Consider the following 20,717-nt stretch of genomic DNA (forward strand, 5'->3'; position numbering starts at 1 on the left):
TTCAAAGCAGCCTACAGAGGCAATTAGCCAAGTACTAACAGGACAGAGCTATGGTCACTTCAATCGTTGTCTTCTCTCTGCTTTAAGATTAGAAAAAAAGACATGATCAAAGTGAAGTGAGAGATTTAAGGCTTGAGAGGTAGAACAACCACTTCTAAGCTTGGGATTTAAAGAGTCACTCTGCTGAAACATCTGGAAAGGCATCTCTCTAAAATGAACAACTGATCAGTTTCCTGTAAGAAGCAGTGTGAGCCAGTGTTGTTGTATTTCTCCCCCTGGAGCTGTGTCATTGTATTGTGAGTATTTGTATGCATCAGGCATTGAGTATCGCGTAAACAGTTACAGGACACTTTGTGTTCTCAACTTGTGCAACCCGGTATGTGTCTCGTGCCATCACGCCAGGGAGCCCTGGGTGGCTTCAGTTACTCATGCCATGTGTATACTTTAGCCAAACAAGGCCTAAGGACACTCCAGGGTGGTAAAGAGAAAGGAGGGGCAAGGAAGCTAAAGGCGAGGTAGTGTGGTCCGATGGTTGAAGCCAGTGATTTAGAGGCTGTTGATACCGGGCAGACAGCCCAGGCTCAGTCACTGACTCACTGTAGATGACGCTGCATAAGTCACTACACTTAAAATGTCCTCATGTGTTTATATCTGTTCAAGTGGAAATCAGGCACACTCACACAGCTGTAAATCGCTACTGGATCTGATTTTCTGGTTTCCCTCTCGCTTTTCCCTGAAGCTTTCATAAACAGATGGCAGAGGCTCATTAAGCTGTTGTCAGGACTATTAATGACATTGTGAACACTTTCCGAGCTATGTATGCCTTAGGGCGTACGATTGCCAAATCTGGACCATTAAAGAAGGTGTGAGAGTAACACAATGCTGCTGTGTGCTGCAAGGTGAGGGATGGATGCCATGAAAGAAAAGTGCACACATGGTTGAGCGGCTGTTAGCAGTGTTCTGACATTAATGATTTCATGTTAGTGGTGGAGCTGAGAATAATGGTATAATGTAATGTAATTTTGGCACTGGAGAACTGGAGTACATATGTATTGTACTATATGTGCTCCAGTTCTGTGATAGAGGGAATATACTACAGCCATATTGTCAGATCAGTGGTTCCTACTAGTATTACTTTCAGTTAATACCTTGTGAGTCTCATCTATCCAAGTTTACAAACGGTTTAGAGTCAAACTTCTAACAGAACTATTGGTCCACTTATGCTTTGGTGTTAAGGACTGTGCTGTAGTCTGCAGCTGCTAAGTGCATAGGATCAGAGTTTACTCCAGTTCTATGTGTCTAGGTAACTGTCGGTCTGTATTGCAAAGTAAATGAAAGAATGTAAACACACCCTGCAGGCATGCAGCTGGCCTTCAACGTCATCGTTAGGAATGTAGGTTACTATGTTGGGTACCAAAATTCAATATCAGGACAACATCTAATGCCAATGTTAATTTAAGGTAGAATACTGATGACAACTGATGCTGATATTTTGTTGGTTTTAAGTTGAGATGTAAAGTAACCAAAATATCATGTCAGTGCAATCTTGACATATCCAAATACCAACAAATATCAACATTCTACCCGTGAGCAAAACCCATCATCTTCTGAACGTTGCAGTGTCAATTGGCCACTGTTGGATCAACCAAATAAGTTTTAAGTTTTAAGTTCAACTCGATATTCATTTCAACCAAAATGTAACATCTGTCCAGAGTTAGCATTGTTGGAGTCCAGCATTATGCAACGTTACTCTGATGTCTGATGCCTGCCCAGATTCAATCTGAGCGGAGCATGAAAGTGTGTAACAAATTTCATAGCAGTCCATCCAATAGTTAAGATGTTTTAGTCACAGCCATAAATGTGAACCTCATGGTGGCACTAGAGGAAAGTCATTAAGGCCCTTTTACTATTATGCATTAAGGGCAACGCTGTAGCCTACGACAGCTATGAGTTTGCCACTGCAGTCGATGCTCTGTATGGATGAATGAACATAAACACAGTGATCACGTGACTATATTCTCCTATTAAGTAACAAAACATTGCAGCTATGATATCAATGGGTGATATTTGACACTCAACTATAAATCAAAACTTACACCATATGTTGGATTCCCCTTAATCCTCTGTTGGGTGTTAATCCAGCTGTAGAGTTCATCCTCTGAGGATCATGAATGTCTGCATCAAATTTCATGGCAATCTATGTAATAATTGCTGATATTTTAGTCTGGAAGAAAGTGCTGGACTGACTGACGGATCGAAAGACAAACCAACACTGTCATCCACAGAGTCATGCTGCTAGCATCGATGTCTGATTAAAACATGATTTAAAATAACATATTTCAAAATCAGAAAATGAAAGAATTAAAACCGACCAATTCCAAGTTTTACAGCTATTTGGAGAAAGACATTCTGTTCCGTTCGTGTTCACAGATTATTACTGAATCAAATAATGGCCAAAATTTTTTTGCTGCTATGCAGATGAATGTTGGCCGCCTCTAAACAACACCCAGACACAACTTTATGTGGACTTATGAACTGTGAGGTGTGAGGCAGTGGTTTTGCCTTCTTGGAATGGAAAAATTGAAAAAGCAGAAGTGGAGCTCTGTCATCAGTCCTGCTGTGTATGTTCATGATTATAATGCTGAGTTATGAAGCAAACAATGCAGAAACAGAATGGATAGAGAGAACAGAGTAAACTTTGAACATCCCCTAAGTCTGGGAAACAGTGGAGGCAGCCATGAGGGCCCGCAGACCTCCAGACTCATGTTGTTGATCCTTATGTGGTCACACACAAACCTAACCATCATCCTCTGGGATATCCTCTCAGAGGGTCAGAAGCTGAGTGCACAGGAATTCCCCTACTGACCCAGCAGGTGGTTTCTTTTCTGGGAATTATAATACTAATATCTTATTAAGATCAATATTGAGTTACACACATAATCCTAAGGAGCTACACTGAAGCAGAGGTAGCTTTAGACTACACACCTTGAGTGTAATTGCAATGAATATAATAAAACCAAAAACGCAGAGACTACATTATTTTTAAAAAACGCAGGGAGTATATATCGCAAGAGAAGACTCTTAAGACGGGTGTTTATTTCTTCATGTGTATGTGTGTGTGTCTGCTCTGAGCCTGTGCCTCAGTAGGACTATGTCAGCTTAGGTCTGTCGAACTGTGATTCTCTCTAATGGTCTATCTCTCGCTGCAGATGTACTCCTCTCTGCTCCACAGCTGCATCCCACATGTTTTCACGCTGTTGGACAACGCAGTTATATTCTTTTCCTCTGCTTGGAGCTCTAGTGTTGGTGGTGGCAGATTCCTTCTCTGCATATGGTCCCGCTCCTTCCCTCCTTTACATTCAGAATACAGCAGCAGCACTTTGGCTATACTTGGTCCTGAAACGTCTCCAGTTGGGTAACGTAAAGAATGTAGAGGGTGGGGGGTCAGATCTGGCAGGGTCTGCCATGGCTTCATAGCACACACAGTCATTTCCATAATTGCCCACAATCAAACCAACCCCTCCTGGATTCCACCCGCTCCAGATTCCTGTAGATAAGCTGAGCTGGGGCTCTGGTGAGTGCCGGAGACCCCCAAGTAAGAACAGGTGCCGCTAATGTAACTGATTTCAGATTCTCTGAGTATCCAAAAAAGGGGGGGCTGTTGTTTCTCCAGTAATTGCCATGGTTGGACATTCCCTTTCGGATCGCTATCGTGTGACTTTTCTGAAGAGGGGGAATGAAAGAGGAATTGTTCTGCATTTGGTTTGGTATTACTGCGAGCCAAATTAAGATGCCAGACAGTGTGTCCAACTGTAGGGCAACACATTGCCGGGCATCAGGTCACAGTGACTGATTCGCATTGTAGCCAATTTTACACTGCCTACAACGCATGCAATTTTTCATTCTGTGGCCACCAGAATAAACCTTTTAGACCATATTTAGAAACAAAGTCAAACACCCATGCCACAATTTGTGATGTAACATAATATTCCCCATTTTCATAATGTCAGTGTCTTGCAAAAATATCCATTGCATCTCCCAAAATGTCAGTTATTCAAATAAAGAGACAAAAGCATGGATCATTTTTCAGTTAACATATATTAAAAACTTGGCTCTGGTCCATAACCATGAAGTAATACTGGTGGAGGGAGTATGGAGGGAGGATTCTTAAATTAGGTAAAAGCACCAAAAATAGGCTACTCAATTACATTAAATATCTTATGTACAAAAGTATGATCAGACCAATGTGCTTGAAGCTTCAAAAGTAAAATTACTTAGCATGCAACAGAATGCCCCCTGTCAGAGTTATTATATAATTATTGTATATATTATATAATTATATTATTATCACGAATACATTTAAAAAGTATGTAAGTGTTGTGCATGGCATGATGTCTTATTTCAATTGAATATACTGTAAATCCATAACAAGCAGACCATATGTTTTGTATATAATCTTTGAGTAACTATATGCTTTTTTCCTTTGAAATGTAGTGGAGTATAGGTATAAAGTATAATACCCATGTATATTCCAAGTACCTCAGACTTTAGTATAGTATCTAAGTAACTGTACCTTGCTCAATTCCACCACCGAATAAAGAGGACATTTTCAGGTGCCACAAAAAAAAAACAAAAACAAACAAACAAAAAAAAAAACCAAAAAAAAAAACCCAGAAGATTGAGGTTTACCACGGAGCAAAGAAGAGGAGAATATACTAGATTTGGTTGAGAGAAGCCAACTGTGGGCTACTTTTTCCCTGGGCTATTGCTGTCACTTGTCAGTTACCAATCAAAGTAAGTCATTATATTTTGTTCACATCATCAATTCAAGACTGAAGAAGATTTTACCACAGCGAGCGACGGTCATTTCCACTTTCGATTGACGGGTCTCTGCAGTGAGACTTCCCACCGCCTCCACTCTCGCTCCTCCGCTATGCCAGGTGACCGGTTACCTCGGCGTGGACGCGACTGCGGCCACATGCGCGCTCCCGCCAAGTCATACGTCACCGTGCTCGCTCCTCTTCCCCCGCGCTGGTTAAAAAGAAGGAGGAAAGAGGACGGGAAAACATGTGAGCGCTCTGAGGACTTTAGTGAGAGACAACTTTTATTTTCTTATATGTTTTTTGACCCCGTGCATGCACAAACCGCCTTGTTGGGCTCAAAAGGAATTACATCTGAAGGGAACGTCACGGCTCTTTTGCAGTACACGGTGTTTTGTGGTTTTTACTTTTTTGTGTTCATCAGGATAAATTGTGTTATTGTTTTTGCTTTTATTTTGTTATTTTTTATTTTTTATTTCTGAGTTACACTATATAAGCAGAGGCAACTATAATTTATTTTTTAAACACCTCTCTTTATATAAGTGATTACAATTTAGAACACCTGCTCTGACAAACTGCATATTTGTAATTTCCTTAGTAATTGGCTTCTGCTGCTCGGAGAAATAGCCCAAATAAATATATATACATATGTATATATAGCCTATATATATATTTATATATATTGCATTACAGGTTAACCTCATTCTTTTGAAAACAAGTGGGACATATTTCGTGGTTTTTGTTTGTATTTTCTTTCTTTCTTTCTTTTCTTTTTCTTTTTTTTTTTTTTCTTTTTGTTTTCTTTTATGATTTTTTAAAGTATGAAGCATTTGCAATTTGTGCTCGTCCTGGCCATCGCGGTCAACGTGTGGGAATGTGGAGACGCAAAATTCGGCGAGAGGGGAGAAATAAGCCTTAGGAGGAGACGATGTTACGACGGAAGCTTGCCCAAGCGGCTGAAGAAAAGGGAGCGAAAAGTGTTGCTTGACGGCAGCAGCAGCGGAGAAGTTTGCCACAGGTTGTATCCCCGTGTGTCCTGCTGTCCCACCAGGAGAGCCGCCTATCAGATACTGCACCGCAGGGATGCCAGGGTAGGTTAATGTCCATCCACGTTTTTTTTTTTGTTTTTTTTTTTTTACCACTAAAACGCCTCAGGAGATGCATTTACAGCCTTTGTGTACTGTCATCCTGCCTCTTATTGCCGACAGCTGAATTTGGGGATGGTCAAATAAGATGAAAAAGTCTTATTTTAGCATTCCTGCAGGGACATATGCCTCTATGATAAGGTGGTAGGTGATCTTACCATATCTTTGTGTTTTTATCTGTTTGATATTACCCATATAGGTCTGCCTTGTGAAATCCCCATTTGAGACATATACTGTGGGCTAAGTGTGTCCTGTTAAGTTTTACTGTTATGATAGGGTGTCGCAATAACACCCTCACAATCTCCTGATAGCTATTTGTTTTCCTCGCATAGTTTATGTGTATCTTTTTTTTTTCCGTGAGGGGTTACCCGTTTCTTGTTTTGCTCACCTGTTGTAAAATTAGGTAAAAGTCCAGGGTTTTTCGTTTTGTTTATCAAATGTCTTGCTCTCCTCGATCTGGTGCAGCTCTAATTCAGCGTGTCCAATGCGCTTCAGCGTTACCATGGTAATCACTCGCCGATTTACGTTGCTTCGCTCCGCTCTCTGCTACAACTGCCAGGAGTAACGGGTGTTAGCTAAACTATTGAACAGTTTACTCGTAAAGGTAGGACCTCGGTTGCATTTTTTTTTTAATAAACCATTGAGCATTTAACTGGAGCTGGGAGCTGATATCGAGCTGTTTTTTTTTTTTTTTTGTTGTTTGTTTTTTTTTGTCGTTGGTTTGACAGCCATTCGTTCTCGTCGTGGTTTTGGAGTTAACGTACAGGAAGTTGTTTGCTTAACGCGTAAAGCGGAAAGCTTCACCAAATGCACCGGGTTCTCGCTTTTTACCTAACCCTCTTGACGGTTACAGCATCGACCGAAGTGATAAGATACGTGTTAAAATGTCGTGCAAGCTACGGTTTGAAACCTCTGCCCAGTTTCCGTAGGGTGAAAAAAGAAGGAAAAAAGCGACTGTGTGTGCTAAACTTGTAGCAGAATCCGTTGGATCCTCACCGGGCCATTCTCATGTAAACCACTCCTCGAATCATTCAGTGGCTGGGTGGTATCTCACTTTGTGTTGCGACAAAAAGCCATATTGCATCATTTAATTTGCTCAAGTCATGCAAATAAAAGGGGGAAACTGAATAGGACGAACTCGACTTCTCCTCCTCCCCACTACACTGCCCACACACGGAGCCCTTTCTGATTATGGCAAAAGAATAACAACAACACCATTGTGTCTGTTGGTTTCGCTAATGGGAGAAGCTGGAGAACATCACTCTCTTCCAGTCATCTGCCCTGTCCAAGTGTTAATGCCTTTGAGAGGGTGTGTGTCTTTCACTATATCCCCCTGCCAACCAACTTACACCTATTCCCTGAGGACAAGTGCTTTGTTAAAGCTTAGTGTTGCCTACATCAGTGCTCTCCCCCTCTCTCTCAGTCTTTTTGTTTGTTTGCAGATAATCACAGATTTCTTGCAATTTAAAGAGGTTTTATTTTATTTTTTCCAAGTGTGGCATTGTGTATTTATATGTTTGTTATGACAATGTCACTGGCGAAAGCCGTCAGGCAGATGCTGTCTTAGAAAGTACTAATCATTTAACAGCTGTTCTTCCACGTGGAGCCATGCAATGCAGCTTAGTGTGAAGCCAAATAAGTTACTGACAGTTTTATGTCCTAATTCCATTATAGCTCCTGTCTCTGATCGTGGCTCAGTTTTGCCCTGTTTTAGTGTGTCCTCAGCACAAGTGCAACAGCTGAGCCTCATTGCCATTTTCTCCCTGCTTTTGAGGAACATACTCACCAAGATTCAGCAAAAGACAACAAACAAAGGTCTACTTGTTCTGGTTTGGATGATGGCAACATTGGAGCCCATCCCAGCAACATATGGACACAGGGCATGGCTGAGAGAACACAAATGCTACTCTCCATGGACCTTGTGCCAGCCCATGGCTCACAGAATCAATGGGCAATTTAGAGCAGGAGGGCAGGCATGCCCACAACACTACATGGCATGAGTGTAGAGGGCACGGAGACAGAGGAATACACCACACATACAGGGTCATAGCCAGCCTGGAGCTCCCTTTTTAAGTTAAATATCAACAGCTTGATAAAATGTAGTGCAAAAATAGGATTCAGTTTAGAGTGTATATGGGGGATAAACTAGAATTTCTTGTCCCTCTTCAATTCGTTTTTTATACTGCATTTTGTGTTGAGATTTATGTGTCTATGTCAGTATATTTTCAGGCAGACCCTCAGGGTATTGCCAGAGGTTCTGCCACCTGTTGGGTAAACACAGCTCTGTACAACTTCCAAACAGAAAATCTTTCCCTCAGTTGCAGTTTGTTCTGCAATCAGAGCAAAGTGTAAGGCGTCCATATGTTGGCCTTGGGACCGCTGGTGTAATTGACTTCGACAGACTGCTAATTTGTTGATACCAGAGTGGGAATGATGTGTCTGTCTATCTCTAAATTGGTGTTTACACATGGACCTCACACAGAGCAAAGCACTACCAGCCTGCCTGCCTGACTGCCCAAGCAGCACAGCTCTTGACCTAAAACAGATTACATTGTGTTTTAATACAGCTAATTTGTTATGTAAATAATCCTGCTAATTTCTTTTGGATTAACTCTTTGTGTACTTTTGCGTAATGACTCAAAGTCAGGCTTCGAGGCCTCTTATTTGGCTTCATTCATTTCATGCCTTGAGATCTGTCAGACATGGGAATTATATTTTGACTTTAACTGTTTGTGAACTTGGGTAAGTAGGCAGTGAATGAGTGAATGAGGTTTTTGTGTTTATTTCTCCGACAGACAGGGTGTTCCAACCTCAGTGTTTAACAAACTGATATCAAAGGATAAAGAGGTGGATGTTACAGATGTGCTATTATGATGTGATATTATGTTGTTTAGATAGTATAGAAAAAGTGAAAACATCAGTGTACTTCAGCTTCAAATTTTCCAGTTGCAGTGGCTTTGATATAATTCAGTTTGTGTGCATGAGAGATTGTAAAAACTCAAAAGACAAGTTTCATTGACAAAATTAGGAAAGAGGCAATACCACCACCTGTGAAAATTTGAAGTGGCTTTGCAGCGTGAACAGTGGTGTGTTCATGTAGATCATGGTAACTGTGCAAGTGACTCTCTCCTTCCTCATCCTCATTCTACACAGTAAAAAATATAAAGTTGCTGCGTGAACAAACTTTTCAGCACACACCTTACAGCTGCTTAACAAATCTGTTGATAATGTAGAATATAAACAGACCCCGTGATAGCATTGACGTTAAACCTCTGATGTGGCATGTGAGGTACTGTTTTGAGATGTAGAATACAGTAACAACTAGGTTTATGACATCTAGCGTTGCTTCACACCCTGTTAAAAGCCAAAGACTATCTATCGTTGCACGTGATATATGGGAGCTGGGTGTTGTTAACATACAGTTGCTCTCTGAAGGTGCTGTTGTGTTTTGAGAGTAATTTTGTTGGGCAGAGATCCTTGCCTTTCTGTGTGGTACCTGGGGTGGGACTGGCTAAGTTAGAGCTGTTAAATAGAAAAGTCTGGTTAGGGCTGGAAAGTGCTAAGGCATCTGTTTTTTATTGTCGGAAAAATATAAACATTTAATTAAAAGCATTAATTAACCATTAATTAACATTACATGGGCTGATATATACACATCTAACATAAATCTAAAAGTTAGGTGCATACCTTTAAGGGCTACTATTTGGCAATAAAAGGTAATTTGAACTCACTGAGATCATTTGTTATAGTCCTTGAAAATCTCAAACAGTGTCTTAAGTTGTCAGGAATTTAAGATGATGAAGATTTGCAAAAGCACCCTACAATCTAAACTTTCCATGCTTCATAGTGTAATGTTTATGATTTTAATATGTCCAACTAATCCTAAAATACATGTTGGCTTGCCTGTGCAATGTGAAGAAAGGTAAGTTAAGTTAACAGCCCACCATTTTAATCAGGCATTGGTCCTTGTTGCGTGTGGTCTCCAGATTTTCTCCACCAACAACACCGAATGTGGACGTCTCCTGGAGGAGATCAAGTGTGCTCGCTGCTCCCCCAATGCCCAGGTGTTGTTCCACTCCTTGGACATGGATAAGATGCCACACAGGGAGCCAGACTTGCCGCGGCTCTGCCAGGACTTCTGCCGTGAATTCTACTACACCTGCAGGGGGCACATACCAGGTAATTACACAGATAATAATGACCATGAATGTGACTTGAATTATAGCTCCTGTGCGGTTACCTGGTGATATGCAAGCAAACATGTACACATGAAAAGAGGAAGTGAAAGCAGGCATATGTTATACTTGCTAATTTTAGTCTCTCATACATTTGAAATGAAACTGACACTTGTGATTGTGAAAAATTAAAATTCACATCAGGCCTCATTTCTCATTGAGACTCAGCCTGCACATGTAGAACTGGCAGATTTTTGGACTTATGCAAGAAGTGGTGCGTCAGTAGTCTGGTCTGTGAATATTTATTTATCCAGCTCTTACCTCATCTGACCTCACCTCCATTTGTTGCTGAGCTTGTCTCACCCATTTGCTTGCTCGCTGCCTCGCTCCTTGCTTTACTGTTGCACTTTAATGTATCAGTAAATTTGCCTGCCTGTTCAGACACAACACCAGTTTGCTGATTAGACTGCAGACTGACCCAGCATATTCGGTCTCGCAAATAGTAGAGCAATATCTGTGCTTTTTATTATGCAGTATTCCGTCTTGCTGTGTTTATGGCACCAGGTGCAGAAAGTTTTGCTCTCTTGTTTCTGTTGGGTTTGTTTGGATCATGGAAGTTTATTTTAAGCAGCATAAACTTGCAAATATTTCACTTTTTTGAAAATCTTGAGTGTAGTAACAATACACAGATTTGAGGCATTTCCTGACAAGTGAATGGAAAATATTAAATTTGCAAAGGTCAGTGTTAGAACAAATTTCTCACATGCACTAACAAAAGCAGGGCCAGCCTGACCAGTGTACCAGAAAACTTGACTAGAGCAGAATGAACTATTTTATGACCTGTTCCTGGATACCACTCACCAGACTCAACTCCTGGAGTTGATTCTGTACTCACCCTAACTGTGGTCTAGACATGACTGCCCGCCACTTGCCTTCCTCAGACATAAACTGTCACTTAAAAACCTGTGTCTCATGCTCTGCTATCAGTATGTTTTCATTTAAGTAGTAAGTTCACATGAATCTAAACATAGTTAAAGTGTTTTGCTTTGCTGGGCCTTGTTGTATCTGACTATGAGCTCTACCATGAGATAGCAGAATTCATGGAACAGGGAAAAAAGTTAATTAATGCAACAGTTTCCCTTGTGGATATGGTGCCGTTAAATGATAGGAACCCTTCTGCCCCTTGAAAGCATTTGGTCTTCAGAACGATTTCCTTTGAAGGGATGCAAGATCACAGGTACCTGTGCCTTCAGAGTGCATACCAAACATGATCAAACACTTTTTGACTGTCTTCTCTCGTCCAGCCAAGTCTTCTTCCAATCTCTGTCGCCACAAACTGATTAGATCTGCCGAGATTTGCAAACAGAGAACAGTTTCAAACGCATTTGTCTGCAACCCACCCACATGGTATGCTGCAGCTCTAGTCAAATATCAAACACATACATTCCATCCAGGTCCATCCGAGTCTGCATCTAATGGCCTGCTGGCATATCATGTACAACATTTGAACTACACTGATGGTGGCGAGGGGGACGCCACAGAGCACAGAAAGAGGGCAGAAGAAGAAAACCTGTCTGAAATTACATTACTTTCTCATAAGCTGACGGACATATGGGCTCAGATAGTCAAACCAAAAAAGCTCAAGACAGGAATCCAGAAAAGAATCCCCCCTCCCTCTGTTTACTGTCGTGCTCCTCCCTGCTCAGCCCCCCTCAACCTTCCACAGATCAGCATATGTGGTGACGAATGACACATTTATTTTTCTACAAAGGTTGTGTGTATGTAAAACTGCTGAAGTGCATCAAGATGTCAAGTACTTAGGGTGGGCCACCCAGGTTGCCTTGGAAGATAACCAGATGGAAGTATAACTTTAGCGCTGGGGAGCCGGGAATATGGACAGAGTTCTGTCTCTCTCTCTTTTCTCCACCTCTCTCTATCCTCTTCTACGCTTTCTGTCTTTCTTTTTTCTTTTGCATGCTCTTCCTCTTCTTCTGTTTTACTACTCTTTTCCACTCTGATTTGCATAAACAGAAACAGTTCTGTTGGCATTTTTAAACATGCAAGGCAGTTACACTGAATATAACCACACACATGAACAGACAGTTTGACAAGTCCTTAACTTTTGCTAATTCAAAATGGCTGGCCAAAGGTTTTAAAATGAAACAGTAGCCTTTACAGCAACCATAACTGTCGTCCTGCTCCTATGAAACTTCCCGCTGGCCCTTGATTAGGCCATGCACTTAGCCCCTATTTCTCCGTAAAGACATTTACTGCCTTGACTCTCACTTCTGCATAGAGGCCTCCCACCTTCCCTGCACTCCTCTTCTCTTATGTCTTTCTCCCCTCTTCACTCATCCCCCCACCCTGCACCCGAGGTCCCCAACCAGCATGGTTAAGATAACTGCAGACACAAGTGGGTGGGTGGTATAGCCAGAGATGTGTGTGTGTGTTTCTGTGTGTGTTTGATCTTCATGTTGTGTTTAGATGTTTGAGGGGATATCCTATCACCTCTAGTATTTGGTGCGGTTAGCCCTTGCGGTTGGTGTGTGGCAGGAGAGGGAGATGAAAGGAGGGACAGGGAGAGTCCTGTTTGTGTTTTTATCACTGGTGTATTTGCTCTCCTCTTTCCTCTGAGGGACTGACTAAAGGAAACAATATTGGCAAGATTGTTTTTAGGTCGCAAAGGGCCTCTGAGACCCACTGCACACTTTGCTTTTTGCCGAGAATAATGCTGTGACTGCACCGGCTGGAGGCGTAGCTGTGTGTGACTACCATGTTTACGCAGATCACTTTTGGCTCTGGCAATGAAACATTTTAGGTAAACAAACAGGCCAAAGGGAATGGTGTGACGGCAGTTTTACCTTGAATTCACATGCTAAATTAGTAGAATACAGTCAGTCAGTATTTGGGCAACATTACGTCTTTGTCTGGCAAGACAAGCAAAGAATATCTTTCAGCCTGAAAACATTTTTGTTTATTCAGAATTACATGCCATATTTAACAGGTTTATTATTTCATTTCCCATGCTGTACCCATGTGTGTATTGTTAAACAATGAGACCTTTTTGAAGGAAATATTTGGTCATAGAACAAGAATTGAATAATAATGAAAAGGTGTTAGCTCAATTTCATTGAATGAACACAGTTATCTAAAGGGAAATCTATCATCCACTATCACTAACTACAATGAAATGACCTTAATACTTCAGCTGGTGTGAACAACAAGAATAAAATGTATTTTCTTTGCCTGTTTAGATGTTGTGCTTGAAAAAGCTTTATAAAGTTCTCAGGTTATGACATAATATGCTGACAGATTTAACTACCGTCATTTCAAATTCTGTGAAATATGGGCGTTTCTCAGTCTCCCTGTATCAGTGTTTTTCCATTTGGTTCTCTCTTTCTGATATGCAACGTAGTTTCTGTTGATAATTTGATTGGGTTTGTGTTGGGGTGTGTTCAGGCTGTGTGAGCAGAGCCTCTAGACCAGCTGGATGAGGGACTTTATGATTTGTCATGGCATGTATGGGCATCAACACTTGGGTTTGGTTTTTCTGTATATACAGTGTTTATTTGCAGAACATAAAGGAAAGACTTTATAGTTGTTTTGTCCCATTCCTTCATAATGTAAATTCATTCCCGCGAGTGAACTGCAGGGGATAACACTTTTGACCAGAGTTTAAATGGGATATCCAGTTTAATACTTTTAAGTCATCAATCACATAAAAGGCTCTTCCTGTTTTGTATCTGAAGTCTCAACCTGTGGAGCTTATATTAGGTGAAGGTATAGAGCATGTAGTTTTTTTCTTCCTGTAATATCCCTCTCAAGAATTCTTCTCTGGGGATATCACTAAACAACAACACGCCAAGCTAACCCTCAAATGAACAATGATCCAGCTGATATGTAATGAATTTTTTAGTGACAAAGAGAGAAAATGACAGCCCTGGTCAAGCCCAATTTTGTACTGGATGTATTTCAATCTTCATTATGTACTGCAGCCTGGATGGCCATATCCAGAACAAACTTGACGTGTCTTATATCCACTTGCAAGGTGTTGTTTTCCATTTCCAATAGGATTTCCATTTCTTGTTCTCCCATCAGTAGTTACTGTAAATTCACTGACCACTGGCAGCTGGAGTACACTGACACGCCACACTAGTTCTGACAATCTGAAGTAGCTAGTATTTGATAGAGGGATCCTTCAGTTAGAGCAAATCCAACCTCATCACTGTCTTCTATGTTGGAGAACAGACTTCAAAGAAAGCCAGACTCAGAGTTTTTTCCATAGGAATTCATTAGGATGAGTGCACAAGCATCATTTCATAAATCAAAATGACAGCATAAACTAAAATTTAGAATGCAATCCTTTTGCTCTCTGGAGGAGGCATAGTTCACAGCAGAACCCTGTCTAATCTGTGATCCATTTGGTTTGGCCCACTTTCTCTTCACTTGTTCATTTCAGCCCAGTCTAGCCAGAATTTGGTTTGGCTCATCAAGCACAACTCCAGGCCTCCCCAACATACAAGCACATCACATCCTTTCTCTCTTCTTCCTTTCTCTCGTTCACTCTTTCGATCTCTCTACGCATACTCGTGCATGCACGCATATAATACAGCCATGATACGCTACATAAAGTACCATAAAAACAACATTAGGAGAATGTTCATTTAATTTTCTGGGTTTAGCTGGCTACATGAGCCCAGTTTATGTAGTAATTTAAACATTCAGTATCTACAGTAAGTGTAAGAGCCTCTGTCTATGTCTGTATCTGTTGTGTTTGCTAGAACTGTTCCAAGCTGATGTGGATGAGTTCTGCCAATACTATGGGAGGAGGGATGCCAGTCTATGCTTTCCAGATTTTCAACGAAAGCAACCACAAGGGCAAGATTCCAACTACTTGGGAGAGAAAATAGAAGATATCAGCAGGTTTGTAGTCTGACTTCTACCATGTTTTATTCCATTTGAGGATTGAGTTACTCTGTGGAAGATGTGCATATTATTATTTTGAATTGTTTTTGCTAGTTTTGAATTTGTGAAGTTTGCAGGTTTCATGAGCACTTATGAGTTCAGATTCATGACATTCAGCTGTGAGTTCTATGTTATTGTAGAAAGAGACTTAGCTTATGTCCCACGTTCTGGATTTACCGGTCCATTTTGACGTGGCCCATACTTTCAGTCAGAAATGCTGTGCCGTTTTTTTCTCTAATCCTAAAGTTTGTCCAGACTGCTTTTGCTCAGCTTTGCTCACATAATGAAAATGCTTATCCTGCGTCATTTTGTTTGCCTCCCTCACTGCAAAGGTCTGTACATCACAGAGGGCTTTGCCCTTTTGCCGATGGGGGGATGCCTTTCATCTCTTGTTTTCCCTGAGGCAAGAAGGCCAAGCAGCATGTGCACCTGAATAACAGCAACCAACATTCAGTCAAACAACCTCAAACAGTGATAGAGTCGGGGGCTCATTTGTTGATTTTGCGCCTTATCCTCTGAGAGGTGTAGTGTGGTAAATGACAGTAAGCAGGACTCCCGTATGTTGGAGGTTTGGAGAAAGTGCCAAAATTCAGTCAAACTTATTGGCTAACATTATAGCCTTTTTTTTGGCGCAGAGCTGAAATGCTCATGTGCTCATTGTGCAATACACAGAGGGAGTAGTTGTACACTTTTTGGTATTTGGTGGTGTGTTATCCATCCTGGGAGCCCATAGAAAACAGGACAGGACAAGAAGGAAACCATCATTATATATTACCAGCGTGTGTGTTAGTTAGATATAGGCTGGTATCAGTTTTGGCCAATCACACGAAGCTTCTCTTATCACCCTCAAAATCAGTTCCTTCTGCACTGATGTGGCCATATTTAAAGGTGAAAGAGCTGCAGGGGCTTTTTGGCCTTGTCTCTACAGGTTGGCCAGATACCTTCACGGTAAAGGATAGACGTGGGTGGGTCAGTGTGAACCTCCTGCACTACTTCTGCCAGATCTGTTAAAAAGATGGAGTTGACGCACACAGATAATGCCCTTTGAGGATTGAGCTTGTGTTTTTGAATGAAGATGGAAAGACAGAGAGAGAACAGGTGGTTGTGAGGGAGTTCAGGGATTCAGGGAGAAGAATGAAGCCTTTGTAGTCCTATAATATTTCATGGCTCTGAATAAAATATGTGTGTCCAATGCATCCTTAGGATAGCATAATCTGCCACACTGCTGATGACTTTTACAGCCTAAAGTTGCAGCATGTGCATCCAACACATGTTTAGTTTGCAACAATCTGGTGCGTCGTGTGCATGATTTTATATAGGGAACCACTGAATCTGGAATAGATAGTGAGACTTTGTGATAGTGAGACTTTGTTACCCAGATTAAAGACTGTAAATGGAAAGCACTGTGTACTTGGCGCCCTGAAATGGGTGTAGAGGGAGTTAATCAGCAGAAAACAACAGACACAATGAGAAACTGGATTTTAAATTTTTTATTAATTTTGAGCATTTTTTTTTAGCAAAACATCTTTACATATAAATTGCAGTGTTTATGGATTTCCAGTTACACTCATGCTGCCCTGTTTCTCCTTTCACTAAGGTGAAAGGAGAAACAGGCATAAAATGAAAGGGCACACGTAATAGGGTTGTTGCACTATTTATTTAAAGTGACAAGTAATTAATTCAGATGTTAAATCAAATGGCTGCCAATGGAAAATGATTGTTAATGCCAGAAAAGTAATTTCATTTGTTATATCTTATTGCTGATTATCTCATGCTTCCTTCTAAATATTACTACTTCACATTCTCTCACACCTCTTCTACCTTATAACAGGATTATTCCCCGCCACCAACGCCCTCTCATCTTTTGTATCTTCCTTGTTACCCAGGAAACACAAACACAACTGCTACTGTGCCCAGGAGGTGTTGAGTGGTCTGAGGCAGCCGGTGGCTGTGGTACACTGTGGAGATGGATCTCAGCGGCTATTTGTCCTGGAGAGGGAGGGTATTGTCAGGATACTCAACCATGACCTTGACCTAATCAAGGAGCCCTTCCTGGACATCCACAAGCTGGTGCAGAGCGGTCTGAAGGTAGGAATGATCTTGCCTTCATGGTTGACTGTATTGAAGGAATTACACTAGTGGTAGGATAATGCACATGTAATTCCAGCACAGATATAAACAAGAAATATTAAAGAACCCTAGACTTCACAACTCATTTCGCCTATGTAAACGTGTGAGGAACATCTCCAGCCAAGACAAATATCTTGAAAGAGGTGCCTGCTCACTATTAGCATTCAATTATGTAATTATACCAAGCAAGCAGTCATTCATCAAATCTGGTCGTGGCTAATCATTACGCTATTTTCTGCTAATTAACAGTACGTACAGCACACATCATGCTCACTGCTAATTTTCTGCTAATTCTCACAAAATGGGTTAATGGCTTTCTTAATCTGTCCCATATTGTTCCTTTTAGGGTTCTAATATCATGGTGGTTTGCTCAATACCCCACATGATGACAGGAATAACTGTCTCTCAGGTTAAAATTGCAATCTTGTCTACACAATCTTTTCATGTCAATAAGAACCGTTTTTATTGGATGTCTGTAATAACTTTTTGCCCTGTCTTGCTCTCTTAGTGTAAAATGATGAGTAGATAGCATTATGTTTGACATGGGGATGATATTACTGCATTTTTGACAGAAAGTAATACTAATGTAGTATTTACCTTGTCTGAGGGACCTGCCACATGATAGGATGTTGGGGGGCAAGTAAACATGTGTTGTACTTCTGTTTGGTTCTGCACCCTATCTGAGAAACACAGGCAAGGCAGTAAAAACAAATGAAGATGCAAGTATCTGTTCTCATCTATATCTTTTGAGCCTGGTGCAGATGTTTGGAAATTGTTATGTCAGACATGTGGTAGAGTAGGTTTGTCAACAAATTGTGTGGTGTGGTGTGGTGCTAGTTCTTGAAATATCTTCTTAGTAACATTGGAAACATTGCAAGATTTTCACATAAATGGTTTGTAATATGACATATCCTGTAGCTTTAAGAATTCTTTCTTATTAACTCAGTTACAAAGACATTGTAATCTTTGAAGTGATGTATTGATATTTATTTTTTATCCACAATCATTACTGCATCTCAGATTTTGAATCTAAAAATTGTTCTGGAATTGTTTTGATCGCATGAGGAGATGGTGTAGCTGGGATGTTTGGGGGCACACTCCCAGACAGGAAGTTTATCTATCACGCATGCCTCCTGCTCCTCCACTGACAAGACCCTTTGTTTACAAGGAGTCAAACGGAGCACAGCATTTGAATATGCAACTGCCTCTTGCAGGATGCTCTCCCTGCTCTGCTCAGCTCTCTTATCATCATTCAATCCAAAGTGGTTGTGGATAAAGTCATCATTATGACAATTAGATGTGGCTCAATCGCCCGCAGGCCCCAGGAGTCCTATTCTGTGATGTTGGCTGCCAGAACGGGCTCCCAGCCACACGGGGTGGACAAGACCAGGGGAGGGCTAAGGTGTTTACTGGCAGCATCAACAGGATGGAGCTGCCTTTATACAGAGAGAGGAACCCAGGCACCCAGGAGACAGGGCAGATAACAGGTTTATCATCAGCCCCATGCACATGCTTTGATTGTAATGTTCTGTGTTTCCTCCTGCTCTCCTATCCCCCTCCTTCCATGGATCCCCCCAGTGCCAATTAAGCTGAACTGCACAGAAACAATGCTGTGCTGTGGTGGTGTGGGCTCTTAGCCGCGCTGTGGGTGTTCTTCTCCTGAAATTCAATCTCTATACTGCAGTCCCCGTCCCACCATCGCACGCGCACACACACACACACACACACACACACACACACACACACACACACACACACACCACACACACACACACACACAAACATCATCGTCAAAGTGGTCTCTCCAAACCTGACTGGACAGAGTTCTATGGGATATGGGTCCGAATTTCTGTATGTAGCAGGTTTTAACTGTTCTTACTACAATCTGGGCAAAACTGGATTTTTGAGTCCAAAACAAGAAGAATATAGGCTATTTTTAAAAAGTAATAAAGATTTAATAACCAAATGTGTTTTACACACGTACACATAACAAAACAAAATTTTTTGTCAATTTTTGTCATTTTGACATTTTGAAGCACTCTTGTTAGTTAGTTTGCTTGTTTGAAAAATACAATAAAAAATTAAAATAAAGTTGATTAAAACTTAAAGTCTCAAAGTCTGAAAACAATACATACAGTTCTGTCACCAAAAATTACCAACCAACATATTTAATATTTCAAATTTCTTGTATTTCATACAAGATTTATATAAAGATGTAAATGTCAACAATTTGAACACAATTAAACATGACATAACTACAATTACCCTTCCCTAGAACTTGTTAGGAGCTGCTCTCAAGGCAACAGTTAAAGCCAAAACGATACTCTGTAATATACATGTAAATCTTCCCTAGTTTCCATGATATATAGTGTTTTTGTAGACTGTGACGCGAAGCTTCAGCCACTGTTCAAACAGTGACAGCATCTTACACTGTACAGCTTCAGCATGTGTAATAGTTACAGTGAGTGTTATAAATGAAGACATCTGTAAGCAGCACCCTAAAGCTGACAGTCCACTGACATGTATTAGTCTGTGTAGCAGGGGTGAGGGGGGGGGGCAATAAAATATTTCACTGCTAAAACAAATAAGTCACAGCTTGTTATTCTTTCTGTCTGCTGCTCTGCACTGTGAGTGGCCATCAGAACCTCAGGGCTGCTCCCTTACAGATGAAAATAAGTGGCTTTACTCATCTTCACTATTTACTCTTCCTAGAAGCAGGGGTGGAGTCAAACTCAAGTTGATCTCACTATTATCCTCAGACAGTGGGATGTCTGCACGTGAAAGCTGAAGTGCTTACAGAAATTGCCGGCAAAAAAAAAAAGTCTTTCTATGAACTTGATGGCTCAGATGATGGATTATATCTTATTCTTGGTTGGTGGGAGGATTACTGTATCATGGGATCGCTGTGTACTCTCCACAGAATTTATGTATTAACAGGTGGAGGGGTTGCAAAGGATATTTGACTGTGTGATTCCCATTGCACAAGAGAAAAGCAGAGAATACTACACATGAGTTGTGTGCGTATTGTCTGTGAGGGAGGTGCCAGCGTACATGCTTCAGGTAGTCTTTGAGTGAAGGGCGTATACATTGTTATGCTCCAATCAACTCATGTGGAATGTCTTTTGGTGGTGGAATGCCCATGAGCCAGCGAGGTAGGATCAAAAGGTTCAGGGTAACAATGCATGAGCCAACACATGCGTCACTAGGACTCAAAGACAGCTGCCCCTGCAGAATTGGAAATCGTAGCTTTGTGTGTCACTGCCTCCGCCACTCAGACAGGGTCAGCATTCCATGTAATGCACCGTGAGATGTGAGATAACAACCGCTCCTCATCCCTGCACCTCACTTTCCCAGCTTTCTGTGGAATGACGCCAACACTTTGACAGTGCCAAAACCGAAGCCCCAGAGAACAGAATTGGAGGGAAAAGAGGAATGCAGAGGCAGGTGTTTGTGAAAAATGAAGAGATAATACCTCATGAGAG

At 41.2% G+C, this 20,717-nt stretch overlaps 2 protein-coding genes across 3 annotated transcripts in view; one reads left to right on the forward strand and one right to left on the reverse strand.

Annotated features, from left to right (window-relative positions):
- The window catches only part of LOC139635965 (uncharacterized), a 57,267-nt gene extending 52,280 nt beyond the window's left edge, over positions 1 to 4,987 (reverse strand). Inside the window, exon 1 of the mRNA XM_071503578.1 lies at positions 4,849 to 4,987. The gene's annotated coding sequence lies outside the window, so the exon portion shown is untranslated. The remainder of the gene's footprint in view (positions 1 to 4,848) is intronic.
- Positions 4,988 to 5,501: 514 nt separating this feature from the next.
- The window catches only part of hhip (hedgehog interacting protein), a 33,137-nt gene continuing 17,921 nt past the window's right edge, over positions 5,502 to 20,717 (forward strand). The window contains exons 1-4 of one of the 2 annotated variants that reach the window (XM_071503576.1): positions 5,502 to 5,911; positions 9,952 to 10,144; positions 14,922 to 15,063; positions 16,992 to 17,193. In XM_071503576.1, the coding sequence (XP_071359677.1) occupies positions 5,642 to 5,911; positions 9,952 to 10,144; positions 14,922 to 15,063; positions 16,992 to 17,193 (807 nt within the window). In that variant the 5' untranslated portion in view covers positions 5,502 to 5,641. Of the gene's footprint in view, positions 5,912 to 6,469; positions 6,570 to 9,951; positions 10,145 to 14,921; positions 15,064 to 16,991; positions 17,194 to 20,717 lie in introns of those variants that run through there. The other variant, XM_071503577.1, reaches the window with a different exon arrangement.

Source organism: Trachinotus anak, unplaced genomic scaffold (genome assembly GCF_046630095.1).
Source record: "Trachinotus anak isolate AG129_WGS33_773 ecotype Australia unplaced genomic scaffold, CSIRO_AGI_Tana_v1 ptg000019l, whole genome shotgun sequence".
NCBI lineage: Eukaryota > Metazoa > Chordata > Actinopteri > Carangiformes > Carangidae > Trachinotus > Trachinotus anak.